The sequence below is a fragment of the Topomyia yanbarensis genome, chromosome 3 (genome assembly GCF_030247195.1).
Source record: "Topomyia yanbarensis strain Yona2022 chromosome 3, ASM3024719v1, whole genome shotgun sequence".
Classification (NCBI taxonomy): domain Eukaryota; kingdom Metazoa; phylum Arthropoda; class Insecta; order Diptera; family Culicidae; genus Topomyia; species Topomyia yanbarensis.
In genome coordinates, this window is record NC_080672.1 from 106,522,170 (window position 1) to 106,534,375 (window position 12,206).

At 40.5% G+C, this 12,206-nt stretch overlaps 1 protein-coding gene and 2 pseudogenes across 2 annotated transcripts; 1 reads left to right on the forward strand and 2 right to left on the reverse strand.

Moving 5' to 3' along the window:
• Window positions 1–344: 344 nt before the first annotated feature.
• On the reverse strand, window positions 345–3,904 carry LOC131689019 (RNA polymerase-associated protein Rtf1). 2 transcript variants are annotated; one of them, XM_058973745.1, is made up of 5 exons: window positions 3,713–3,904; window positions 3,381–3,658; window positions 1,586–3,310; window positions 1,101–1,527; window positions 345–1,036 (listed from the first exon to the last, which is right to left on the reverse strand). In XM_058973745.1, exons 2-5 carry the CDS (start codon window positions 3,456–3,458, stop codon window positions 927–929), a joined length of 2,340 nt encoding a protein of 779 aa, XP_058829728.1. In that variant the 5' UTR covers window positions 3,459–3,658; window positions 3,713–3,904; the 3' UTR covers window positions 345–926. The 2 variants fall into 2 exon arrangements, with proteins under 2 accessions (XP_058829728.1, XP_058829727.1); XM_058973744.1 differs by having other exon boundaries at window positions 3,381–3,556; window positions 3,713–3,903.
• A 5,366-nt stretch (window positions 3,905–9,270) lies between these two features.
• On the forward strand, window positions 9,271–11,072 carry LOC131688972 (sodium-dependent phosphate transporter 2-like; annotated as a pseudogene).
• A 270-nt stretch (window positions 11,073–11,342) lies between these two features.
• LOC131687127 (enoyl-CoA delta isomerase 1, mitochondrial-like) lies at window positions 11,343–12,084 on the reverse strand (annotated as a pseudogene).
• Between the last annotated feature and the right edge of the window lie 122 nt (window positions 12,085–12,206).

The following is a 12,206-nucleotide window of genomic DNA, read 5'->3' on the forward strand; positions in this document are numbered from 1 at the left end:
GAAGGTGTTGATCACTTCACTTCGTTTACACCGTGAAGTGATACTCGTAATAAGGGCCAGTTTCAATCAATTCGCTTCACCTAAATTTCTAAAAAAATCGCGTTTTTTTTTCTCGCGCTGAAACCCTTATCACCTCCCCCTATCACCGTCCACCACTACCTCCAACCAAACAACATTCTGTCTAAACCATTCCCTCGTACAAGTGGTAAAAGCTAGCTGCACTTAGAATGATTTAGTCAATGGTCTCAAGGATATGTAAATATAAACTTATGAGAAAAACTAGTAAAAATTCTAAACCTATTTAAAAGAATGGAAATTTCGTTTTGGAAAATCAAAAAAATAAATCGAGACACCCAATTTGAATTGTAACAATTCACGTGTTTTATTTGATCATTCAGTAAGAAGCTTTCTTATAATGCGCTCACAACGGTTTGCAGTATTAATTTGATTACCCTACATAACTATAATCATCGGCATCGTAAAAAAAGGATGATACAAATAAATTAAATTAGAAGACGGTCTAAGTATACTTATGCGCTTGGATTACCATTACTATTACAGTTTTGTTCACTCAATTCTAATTTTCGTCATGTGGTAATTGAAAATGAGCATAGGTATTCAATAATTGCTAACAGAACAAAATCCAACTGAAGCTAGGATATTTTTGTTGGAAGGCAAAATCAAAATATACACACACAACCGAACGAGCTTCCAGTTTCATTTAAAACAACGGACAATTGATATTGTTACCCAGATGAATTCTACATACAATTTAACCTAAATAGCTCAGGATACTGCCATGTGTGTGTGTTTGTTTGAGTGTGAATGTAGTTGCTTTCCAGCAAGCGTTCTAATATAGCACTTCCTTCGGTTGCTAAATACAGCTACATGTTTACTAGTAATTGCAAACGGCGCAACAAGCCTTTTTATATTAATCCCCGCTTTTTCTTGTAGTCTTCCAGATTGAGCGAGCGCTTCGGACCTGTCTCCTTAACCTGTTTCTCCACCGGTTTCGGAAGAACATTAACCGAACTGACTGTAAACATATGAAGTAAGGTTACTGGCTGAAAATTGATTCTCAAGGGAACAGTTCAACTTACTTGGTAAAGGAACATCCAAATCGATCTCGAAATCATGCAACGAGTAAAGGTTGTTGTCCGCACTCGAAGAAGCCTTCTTTTCATCTGGTTTCTTCTTTTGACCGGGTGGTGGTGGAGCAGGCATTTGAATGGACGGGGTTTCGTCCCGCTTGTCCGAAGCTTTGAACGACATCCTAGGCTGCGTCTGGCGACGCGTAAATGGATCCTCGATCTTGATGCCCCGGGAAGCACGAACCTCTTCCATGATGGCCTTCTCAGCATCCTCCACATTACGTTTTCGATTGCGATCATTAATGTAAGAGATTAAACTAATACTGCTGCTGCGTTTCTTGTCTAGTGTGCTGGCACGCTCCTCTAATTCCTGAATTTGGATGTTCAGGTCCCGTGCCAGTTCGTCCTCGCCGCGCAACTGGGCTGCATCTCGTTCCTAAGAAAAGGGAATTTTAAGTTCATCCATTTTAAATGACCATCCTATGGAAGCTCACCTTCATCAGCAGAGTTTTCTTCATTGCATAATTCGTAGGATGAGGTCGGAAGCGGTTCTTCTCCTCGATAATCTTATCGATATCCGCATCCTTGAACTCATACGTTACCGCGTCCTTGATTTCCCTCTGCTTTTTATCGATCATTTCCGCCTGCGGTAATGGCGTTCCGGTCGCCTCACATACACTGAGCCATTTTTGATATTCGCTGTCCGTAAAGTCCTGATTGGAGATAAACTCTAACCGGAAGACGCGCTCCTGGCTGCCATGCTTCAGCCGGAAACCCTTGTTAGTACGACCCTTGCCGAGGTGATAGATTTTGGCCGTCTCGACGACCCCAACGATTTCCGCCACCCGATAGACCGGTCTACCATTGTTATTGCCGATGTTGATCCGAACGAAACAGTTCAGCACGACCTGATCAAACATGGGCAAGGGGAGAAAGCGCTCGATTTTATGACGCGAGATTCTTAGTTTATTCAGTTCATCGCGAGTACTGATGGCGGTTGGTTTTTTACTGGAACTAGAGCTGGAAGTACTCTTCTTTTCCCCTTTTGCGTCACCTTCGGTTTCACTATCCGATGAGGAACGACTATCGCTTGCGCTCCCACTGCTGGATCCAGATCGGGATTGACGACCAGTGGATTTCTTTTCCTCTTCACTCTCACTACCGGAATCATCCGAGTAGATATCGGAAGCTTTCAGCTTCTGTGATGACTTCCCTCCGGGAACATCGTCCAGTTCATCTTTGTCCTCAGTGTCTGCCTTGCGTTGAGCTTCCCGTTTTGCCTCTTCCTCCTCTCGTTTGGCTTTACCTTCACGTTTTGCTTTCAGCATCGCCATGGCATTGCTTCGCTTATCATCAGTCCGATTCGCTTCCACGTTCTTCTTGCGTTCCTTCGATCGTTCTTTTGGATCAAAGTAATCGGAAGCCCCCGAAGCGTCATCCATTTCTCTGGATTTGTCTGGTGACGAGATTGGACTTTCCTCGCCTGCTTCCGGTTCAGGAGCTATTTTTTCTTGTTGTTGCACTGGAGCGGGGACAACTTCGGGCTCTGGCGTAGGTACCTTAACTTTCTTCTTCTCCTCGTGCTCTTTTTGTTCGGCCAACTTCTTCTTTCTGTCCTTCTTCTTTTTCTTTTTCGGCGGCTGCGACTCCTTGTCCTTTGCCCGCTCCGCTTTTTTGGCCAGCTTCAGCTTTCGTTCGATTTCCCAACGAGTCTTCATGACATCACGTCTTTCGATACGCTTGAAAATTTCAGTCTCCCGTTCCTTTTCCGATAGGCCATTCAATCTTGCCCGATCGGCATCATCTCCCATCAGATTATCGTCGTACCCGTCATCGAATTCAGACTCTCCGCTGCTACTGCTGCTTCCGCTTTCGTCATCACTGTCGTCACCAGAACCTGATCGGGACTCGTCGTCGGAGGAAAGTTGGCCCTCTTCCAGTTCCGATTTTTCTGCCTCTTCTTCCTCATCGGATGGCTTACGCTTCTGACCACCGCGGACCGCAGACACTTGTTTCTTTGGGTCCTCATCCTCTGGTTCCGACTCCGCTTCTCCCTCTTCGGGCTCAGATTCCGAAGACGAAGATGGCTTTGCGTTGCGCTTCTTACGCTGCGGTGCTGATTCTGACTCGGAATCATTCTCCGAATCTGATTCAGATGATTTTTCGGGTGAATTGGATGCCAGGCGAGTTTTCTTCTTTTTAGCCAACGACAGAAGTTCCTTTGGAGAAGAATTTATCGATAAATTTACTATCTCTCCAATTTACCAACCATACAAATTAAATACTCACCGAATCCAAATCAGATCCGGATTCAGAGTCACTGCTGCTTTCCGAATCGATCAGCGGCTGGGTCTTCCTTTTCACCATCTTGATTTAGACCCGAAACTTATGCTTTTCTTGGCACTGAAACTGAACCTACACGGAACCACTTAATGCTTCTTAAATTCGGTGATTTCCAAATGTAACTGTAAAAAGTCGTACAAATCACAAATTTTACCATCAAAATTGATTTTCTGCGTTTTGCGTTTCCCAAAAAAAGATGGCAAGCGTCATTAGTCGTCTAAATTCTAGAACGGTGTAGCAAACGTCACCAGCCAGAAGGCTTTGAAATTCAAACTCACCGTACGTCCAGCAGCAGCAACTAAAACCCACCAAACACGCACAGGACCACCGGAGAACACTTCCGGTTTGTCTGGGGATATGAAAAATTCGGAAAATAGGAATATTCCGGAAGAAATTTCCACCAAAAATCTTTCCAAGCTGATAGTGGCCTTTCCTCGAGCAGTGAAACGAGAATGACAAACAACGAAAGTTTTTGTGAGTGAAATTTCCGCGATTTTGTCGAAAGGAAATTTGAACGGGGAAAAGGCTTTTAGCCCTTGCAGCAGAAACTTCCCTCTGTAAATGTCGTACACACTTAAATTCCGTTACCTACCAGTAGGTAATTTTAATCTGCTGTCCGTAGTACGTACACGTCACATGACACAAATACTACATCACCATCTGAGAGAAAATAATAAACAAAGCACTATGCTATATTTCACTCTAAGGGCCAATTTCTTCACCCTCGCTTAGCGCTTAAGCCAGGTTTAAACGTACTGGTGAACATGGTTTAAAAGTTGAGCGAGGGTGAAGAAGCAAAAAAAAATTGGGTAATCACCAAAATTTCTCACCAGGACGAAAATTTTTGGTAAAACCAGTCTTTGCACTTAAAGGGCACAAATCCTTACTTATAACATAAGTGCGTTTCGACTTCGTCTCATCAGAAACCGAAACTAACTTTTTGTCGGAATAGATTAGCGCCGGCTTGACGCCAATCCCTTAAACTAAAACACACATTGTGTTTCAACCGAACGACAGGTCAAACGTGATATCCCGTACGAGCAAAAGTTCTGTTTATGCCGATAAGACACATTGAAGCTGAAGCTTGTTTTGGCTTAGCAGGCCTATGCGAAAGCATTATGCTATATTTCACCCTAAGGAGAAAAAATGGGTAAACACCAAGGGGTGAGTCGCTTAAGCTACCAGTACACTGTTTGTCATAACGTGAAATATTTGATGAAGCAAAATTTGATAAAATAAACGTGTTTGACAAACAAATTTGACAAGGCCAGTACACGAGATCAACTGTTTAACAAACTTTTTTCATTAAATATTTGCATTTATGCGTTACCGGACGTTACGCCTAATATTGTTTGACAAACATAATAAAACAAGTTTGATGGATCAGTACACTGTTTGTCAAATATAGCAGAGATGCCAGGTACTTTTTTCAAATGTCTGCAACAATAATTTTAAATGTCTGGGAAGAACAAAAATGTCAGGAAAGCTAGTGTAACCAAAAGCCTTTATATTCAAAAATCTGCAAATATCTGCAACAAAACTAAAAAATCTGCAAATATCTGCAACCAAACTAGAAAATCTGCAAATATCTGCGTCATCGAAAAAATCTGCAGCTTAAATTAAAAGTCTGCGAATTTGCAGACTTGTCTGCAAATCTGGCATCTCTGAAATATAGTCAAACCGGCGTATACGTCAAACAAATCGCAATGCGAAAAAAAATTTGTGCTGTTTGAACTTCACGAATTTTCAAGAGTGCAAACACATGAAATATTTGTGTTAGCGCAGGGATGCCAAATGATTTTCTAGAAAATTCGTTTTATTTTTATAAATGGTCGAAGCAACTATATCGCACTCCTTTGTTCGTGATTATGCAGAGTGTGATCAAATACAAATTAAATACGCCAAGGTCCCATACAAAAGGGTAATCATTTTATCACTCACGACGCAATCAAATTCGTCTACCATTCGTGTTGATAGGTCGAATTGTAGAATAAAAATTAATTTGGAAGCGCTGTTCGATCAAAGCATGCTGTTCATATATGATTGAAATTTTTATTTTATTTGTTTTCATTTTATAGAGTACTTGGCAATCTGTAACTGCATTTGTGTGTTCAACGATTTGTTTTCTTCCACCAGTCACAGGTGGAGGGAAACAAATCGAAAATAGCTTTTCGGTCGGATTTTTTTATGATGGAACCTGACCAACTGGTATAGACTTATCCAGCGGCATTGGTACTGTGCCGTTTTGACGTTTGGATTGGGAGGAAAATAGACCACTCCTGGGCTTATGGGGAGGGCGGTAGTATAAAATTGCGAGATCTTGGTGTGCGTATTTCAAATGTCGATATCTACACAGTACGTCTCCTGAATAAGTTTTACAGCGACACAGAGCATTTCAACACCATTATAAATACTTCAGGCGAGCTATTTCGAACGTTTAAATTGGCTGAGTTTTATATATGTCAGCTGGAGGAAATCAAAACCCCAATTAGTGTGTGTGTGAAAGGAATTGCATAGAACGCTACAGCGACAAGGTCTACCCCAAAACAGTTTAGGTAGACTTCAATTGGACAAGTACGGCGTATTTTGCTATCCTGAATGAGCAAAGCACGTTTGTCAAACTTCTCCATCAACAAGTTTGACAAATTTCTCCATTAACAAGTTTGACAAACTTCTCCATCGACATGTTTGACAAATTGCAGCGTTACGCTGTTTGAAGTTTTGATAAACTGGTCAGTACACTGTTTGACAAATAGACAAATAATCGCTTTGACAAACACGAATGAAAAATTTGGCAAACTGTGTTTGATCAAATATTTGAAGAGCCAGTACACAGCAGTTCAAATTTATTTCACGAAAGACAATGGTCCAACTAGCTGAGGTCCAACTAAAAAGCTGTCTAGTTAAAAAATGTCACACCAGCGATTCACGACGGTATAATCAAATACAAATTAAATACGCCAAGGTTCCATACAAAAGGGTGATCATTTCTTGACTCACCGAAAACTAGATTTAAAGAACCCTATGCATGATTTTTGGTTGACAAGTCGCAAGTACTAAAGAACACTACGAAATGGCAACACGTTTTGATAGATCCGATCAAAGCATGTCGTTGTTAGGTCTATTTTTTTGACAACACATGTTTACATTTTTGTGAAAATTTTGGTTCCATTCTATGAAACTGCTGCCGGCAGCCAGCATAAGTTGTAGGTGAACTCGATGCAAGTCATAAGGTAACATTTTTTTTCTGTGAAACTTCCAGCAAAACATGACAGCAATAACATAACCGTACTTTTATTTTAGTAGATATTGATGGGGCAGTCAGGCCGACCACTCCACTTTGCATTAATAGGCATACCAAAACCATTTTGTTACTGTGACCGTTATTCCTTCGACCTAGCGAATGCTGCTCAAGAAGTTCAATGCTGTGTTCACAGATTATCCCGTTGAACTTGGGTTCACCGATCTGCAAAATATCGCGTATTCATCGACATTCTATTTAATCTGGTACATGCAATCTAGCTTATTTGAGAAAAATATGGACGATGAATTGAGAACACAGCGAGAACTTACATTAATGATTAGGCTACTGGACAAGTCGATCAAAAATGGTGCTGGCGAATGGATATTTACCCATTTGTCATGATGATCGAAGCTGCGGTGTAGTGGCTCTTCCACGTTGAAATCGAACACGTGAATCCAGTGTCTGCCTAAATAAACGAACGCGTCGAATTGTCGTTGGAATTACACACAAAGTATCTGTGCTGGCAGTTACTTCGTTCAATCCGGCTTTCATTTAATTTGTTATTTTAGAGATTTTTGTCTATTTTACAGCATAAAGAATTTAGAATTCGTTGACAGATTATTGTGAAGAAAATCAGTTTATAAGATAGTAGCTGAACGAACTTCCTTTTCAGACGTGTTTAGTCCGAGACACCGACAGAACACGTCTGATAAGTACGATCTTACGAAAATACCTTTAACCAGCTGCGGTCGCATTTCGTCCTGTGCACAGCCCAGTATAGTCTACAAAAGTAAGAATCAATAATTGTAGTTGCTAGTACTACTCAGAATAGTTGTCTCACTATTACATATGATAGTTATATAAATTTGACTTTGATTGCCGTGGGAACACCCATTCAAAGTATTGCCCTGCAATCTGGTTAAGTGAGATAAATGTTTACACTTTAAAATAAGTGGAACAGCAGCCTTTTGCATATTCTAGAGACTATCTTCTATATCCACAGATGTGCATTCAGCTTGTTGATTGCTTGATTTTTTTTGCTTGCCGAGATAGTCCGATTAACATTTCCATTGTAAAAATGAAAAGAACCATTCCAATTATTTTCAAACTACGAGCACATTTGACCGGTTCACCGGTAAAATGTAAAAAAAATGCAAAAATCTCGACCCGAGCGTTTAGGTATTAATGACTAATGAATACAGCGTCATATTGTAAATTTATACAAGGAAACTTTGAGTTTATTTTTTATTCCAAATATATTTAAAATATCGAAGTAATGGAAAAAAAACCTTATCGAGGTTTAAAAATCACTCGGTTTTTAAATAGCTAATACAAGATAAAATAACCCAAGCCATGGTTGTAGATTATAGCCGGCACAATTTGCGGTTGACTTTTAGTAAAACTAAATAACTGACGTTAAAAGGTCAATAAAGACTATTCTTATATGACACTCTCCAACCCGGAGAAGAAAATAAAGTACTAAAAGATACAAATGCAAATTTATCAGTAAATGCTATAGGTCAGATCCATTATAGTTCAGAGACATTCAAGGTCACTAGCAGCCAGATAACTGCAAACAGCCTCGTTGGATAATACTCTTTTGCGCTTCCTGATGCTCTTTATGAAGTTCCGCTTTGTTGCTCAGGTACGTTTGGGGCAGCTATAACTCAGCGTTGAGCAGAAGATCCAGAGCCTGGGTTAGACGATTTATTGTCTATACTAGTACTATTATTCCCGAAGATGGATCATCTACCATAGGTAAGGTAGGGCATCAAATCAAGACTGAGGTAGTTATCGACTCCAGTATCTGGCCGGAAACTCATCGACAAAATGATAACATGCAACCTGTTCTTATAGTATAGTATAGTTACGGGATCAGTCGAACGAAGTAGTAAGACAATTCCATTCACCAAAATCATTTATGGATAGCCCTAGCAGTCAAAAGAATGCCCACTAATTAATTAAACTCTTTTCGGTAGAATACCCTTCATTTGATTTCGGTTATGACTTCGCATGTGGTTGATGTGATGCGGTAGTTTGAGGCATATCGGCATATAACCACAAGAGGTACCGCACTTTGATTCCGATCTCACCATAGATCTCCCTGCGAATGCAAAGCTAATAAAATTTCGATTATCTATCTTATCAGTTTTACTTACTTCAAGTTCACATTCGATTCCGTTGCATTTTTTCTGATTACCAAAACAATAAACAGTTTCCATGGTTTTCCCAGTTTTCAGCAATGCCAGTTTTCTAGAAAATTCATCAAGGTACACTGTCACTTTGACACTGTACCTTTCAAGGTACAGGGTTGTGTAAAACGTGTCCTCGAAAAATTGCAAGAGCATTCCGTATTAACATATTTGTATTTGGTATAATCAACGACACGACGAGACACTTCAATACCAAAACTGTATCACGAATATGACTACCCCTCAGTGACTCAGGTAACTGGTACTGTCAAATTTGATAGTTGAATAAAAAATTCATGAAACCAGCAACACTGATGAGTCTGTTATTATTTTTTGCAAACAACTTATGGTTACCGTTGAAATCCCTGGTTACGCTTTCGTATTTTTGCATCCTTTGTACCTCTGTCGATTCATGACCAACTAGCGGAATCCAAAAGGTTTCGAAATTACAAGTAGGTATTTCATTTTCTTCCAGTAAAATTGGGACGTAGGTATTTCAACTTCATCATTCTTTCTAGTGTCATATCAAGTTACATGTAATAGCTGTGCCGTGCAGCGAAATAATCCTCGATTTAGATCTTCCACTCAGACCTTATGATCTGGACAAGGTTCGAGCAAATACAAATATGTTAATACGGAATGCTCTGATGATTTTTCGAGGACTCGTTTTAAGCTACCCTGTACCTGGAAAGGTACAGTGTCAAAGTGACAGTGTACTTTGATGAATTATCATTGGAACTGGCAACGCAGAACGCCAAGCTGTTTATTATGGTATCCTAGTGATATTTCTGTTATTCGTTTTTTATTTACGTGAATTTAAAATTTTTCATTCGTCACGCTGTTATTCGTTTGAATTTCCTGATCTGCTTCTGAATCCTTTTAAAATGGCTATATTTGTGGTTTCGTGATTATGTGCAAAATGGTTTACTAACTACTTTTCCCGATAGATATGATTTAAAAAAAAATCTAATCGTACACAATTTCAGTATTCAGAAGCTATGTCGAACGTGAGTTGGTGGAATACAAATATGAAACGGTGGAATATGGTGAATATTCAATTCCATAAATTAAAGATCCAATCCATGGACGTCGAAATGTACAAAGGCACCGAGGTTAAGTTGATGTTGGGTTGCCTATCAGCGCTGGCCAGTTCCGCCCTGTGGCTGCTGGTAGCAACCTTCTTCAATCTGTCGATTTCCATAGCATAGCATCGTAGGTTCGACTATTGGTTTCAGTCTCGTCGTTCGTGGAATACACTCGGAACGATCGTCGGTTCATTTCACCCGTGCTCAACGGTATGATAAGCGTGATGTTGTTCTGGTTCATTCGAAGATTCATTTTGAATGCCAGAAACCCGTTCAAGGCTAGGCTGTTATCATTGCCGCTGTTTGACGAAGCCACACTGGTAGTTAACGTATTCAGTATTGTGCACGATGGACCGAAGCTTCTCTACATGGATAACATCCCGACATGGATGGCGGTAGTTATTAGTGTTTCCATAGGACTGTTGGTTGCTGTACTCGTGCAGCTTTTTGTCGTTCATTGGCAGAAGAAGAAAATTCTGAATCGAGACAAAGTCAAACGCACTGAGTTCACTGTCGATGATTCGGATTGTGCTTCGTCGTCAAACGGAAGTCCGCGGCAAACAAAACGTCCACTTTTCATGTTAGGCGATGGAAAAACTCTACCAGCTATTACCGAAACGACTGAGCTGGTAGCACTGTCCTCTTCGCACCAGCACAACGGATTGATTAAGAACAAACCAAATCCATTCAGGATCGATCCGAAACTTGTGAAGAAAGCAGAAAACCTACTTTCAGCTTGGATAACACCGATCTGACGACAACCAGCCTAAATTACATCGATGAGTATCAGACAACGATTAATGGGATTGGACGCGTCGCCCTGAACTCGTACATCACCGGATTCAACTACGCAAAACAACGGAGTAAAAGACCAATCGAACACCATCCTGAATGGGAAATCTCTACTAGCCCCAAGAAGGGGAATACTCTTTCGATAGCCGATTACACACTGGCGACGCCAAATATTGTTTTGAACAGTACCGGCAAAGATCTCAGGAAAGAATATGGGAAGGAATATCATATACTAATCAATACGACCCTGTCTCCGAATTCGAGTAAAGTTCCTTTAATTAGTGTTAGGGAAGTTTCGGAAGAGAGCAGACACAATCCAATGTAGGAGGAAAATGAAGAAGTGTCGTGTGTTTTCGTTCCTGCAAATACTGACTGCGACGTTCGGAAGTTTTGCTCACGGTAGTAATGATGTACCCAACGTGATAGGACCACTCATTGCTCTCTTTATGATCTATCGGAAAGGCTCAGTATTGCAAAAGTCTGAAACTTCGCTACTGTACATTCTTTAGTTTTTTTATATTTTCAATAAACATACTTTTTGCTACATATCTGCAAAATAATCAAAAAATATTACAAATACTCCTAAATGTGCAACATTTACCCGACTTTTTCAAAGCTTCAGGATAAACTCAAGGCCTTGCTGCACTTTCGGTTGACTTACAGCATACACAAACAAATACACGTCCTGTGAACTGTTGTCCTCCAATTCCATAATGTCCTTGCTTCTAAGAGCCTGTTTAGTCAACGATCTTGCATGTGGAGAAATTTTCGCGAACCTGTCCAGAAAACTAACTGCCTTCGCCAATGCTTCCTCATTCGCAACTTTGTCAATCAATCTAATTTTGCACGCTTCGTCAGAAATAAAAAGCATACCCGGTCATGGCGAGTTCAGCGTTGCTCCGCAATATTGTATTTCGCATCGAAGGCTAGAACCACGGGCAATGCCGATCGTGTAGTTTGGTCGACACATCATTCGGTACTCACAGCATAACGAAAGCAGGCTACCACCTTCTGGTGCATGGCCATTGATCACAGCAATGGTTGGATACAGCTTGAACTAAACATCCTGCAAAGTAAACCCAGATTGTTTACAGTCTTTCAGAGTATTGTTTATACAATTCCTTAATATCTAATCTGACACTGTTTTGGAGGACGAAGATTCTGAGATAGCAATCAGCAGCTCGAGATTAATCCTGTTCATCGGAAGGGGTGAGAGTTATGGTGGCATAGCCAGTTTTATGGTCACCCTCGGTCATAACTAGCTTGTCTGGAGCATCACAAGAGGAGCACTTTTTCGGCACACTTTTTATTGATAAAATACGATTAACCAATCGTACCTACGAGAACGGGGCGAAAATATTGTGAACCTGAGAATAAATATACGACCACTGACTTATGATATTTAAATTCTAACTCACATTTAGAGAATCGATATGTTACCAAAGCGATGCAGCACGAA

Bases quoted from the DNA above. Each gene is read 5' to 3' on its own strand.
- LOC131689019 (XM_058973745.1), bottom strand. From the start codon at position 3,458: ATGGTGAAAAGGAAGACCCAGCCGCTGATCGATTCGGAAAGCAGCAGT. The intron at 1,528-1,585 runs GTGAGCTTCCAT...CCCTTTTCTTAG, and splicing joins AGAAAACTCTGCTGATGAAG to GAACGAGATGCAGCCCAGTT. The intron at 1,037-1,100 runs GTAAGTTGAACT...ATATGTTTACAG, and splicing joins TTTGGATGTTCCTTTACCAA to TCAGTTCGGTTAATGTTCTT.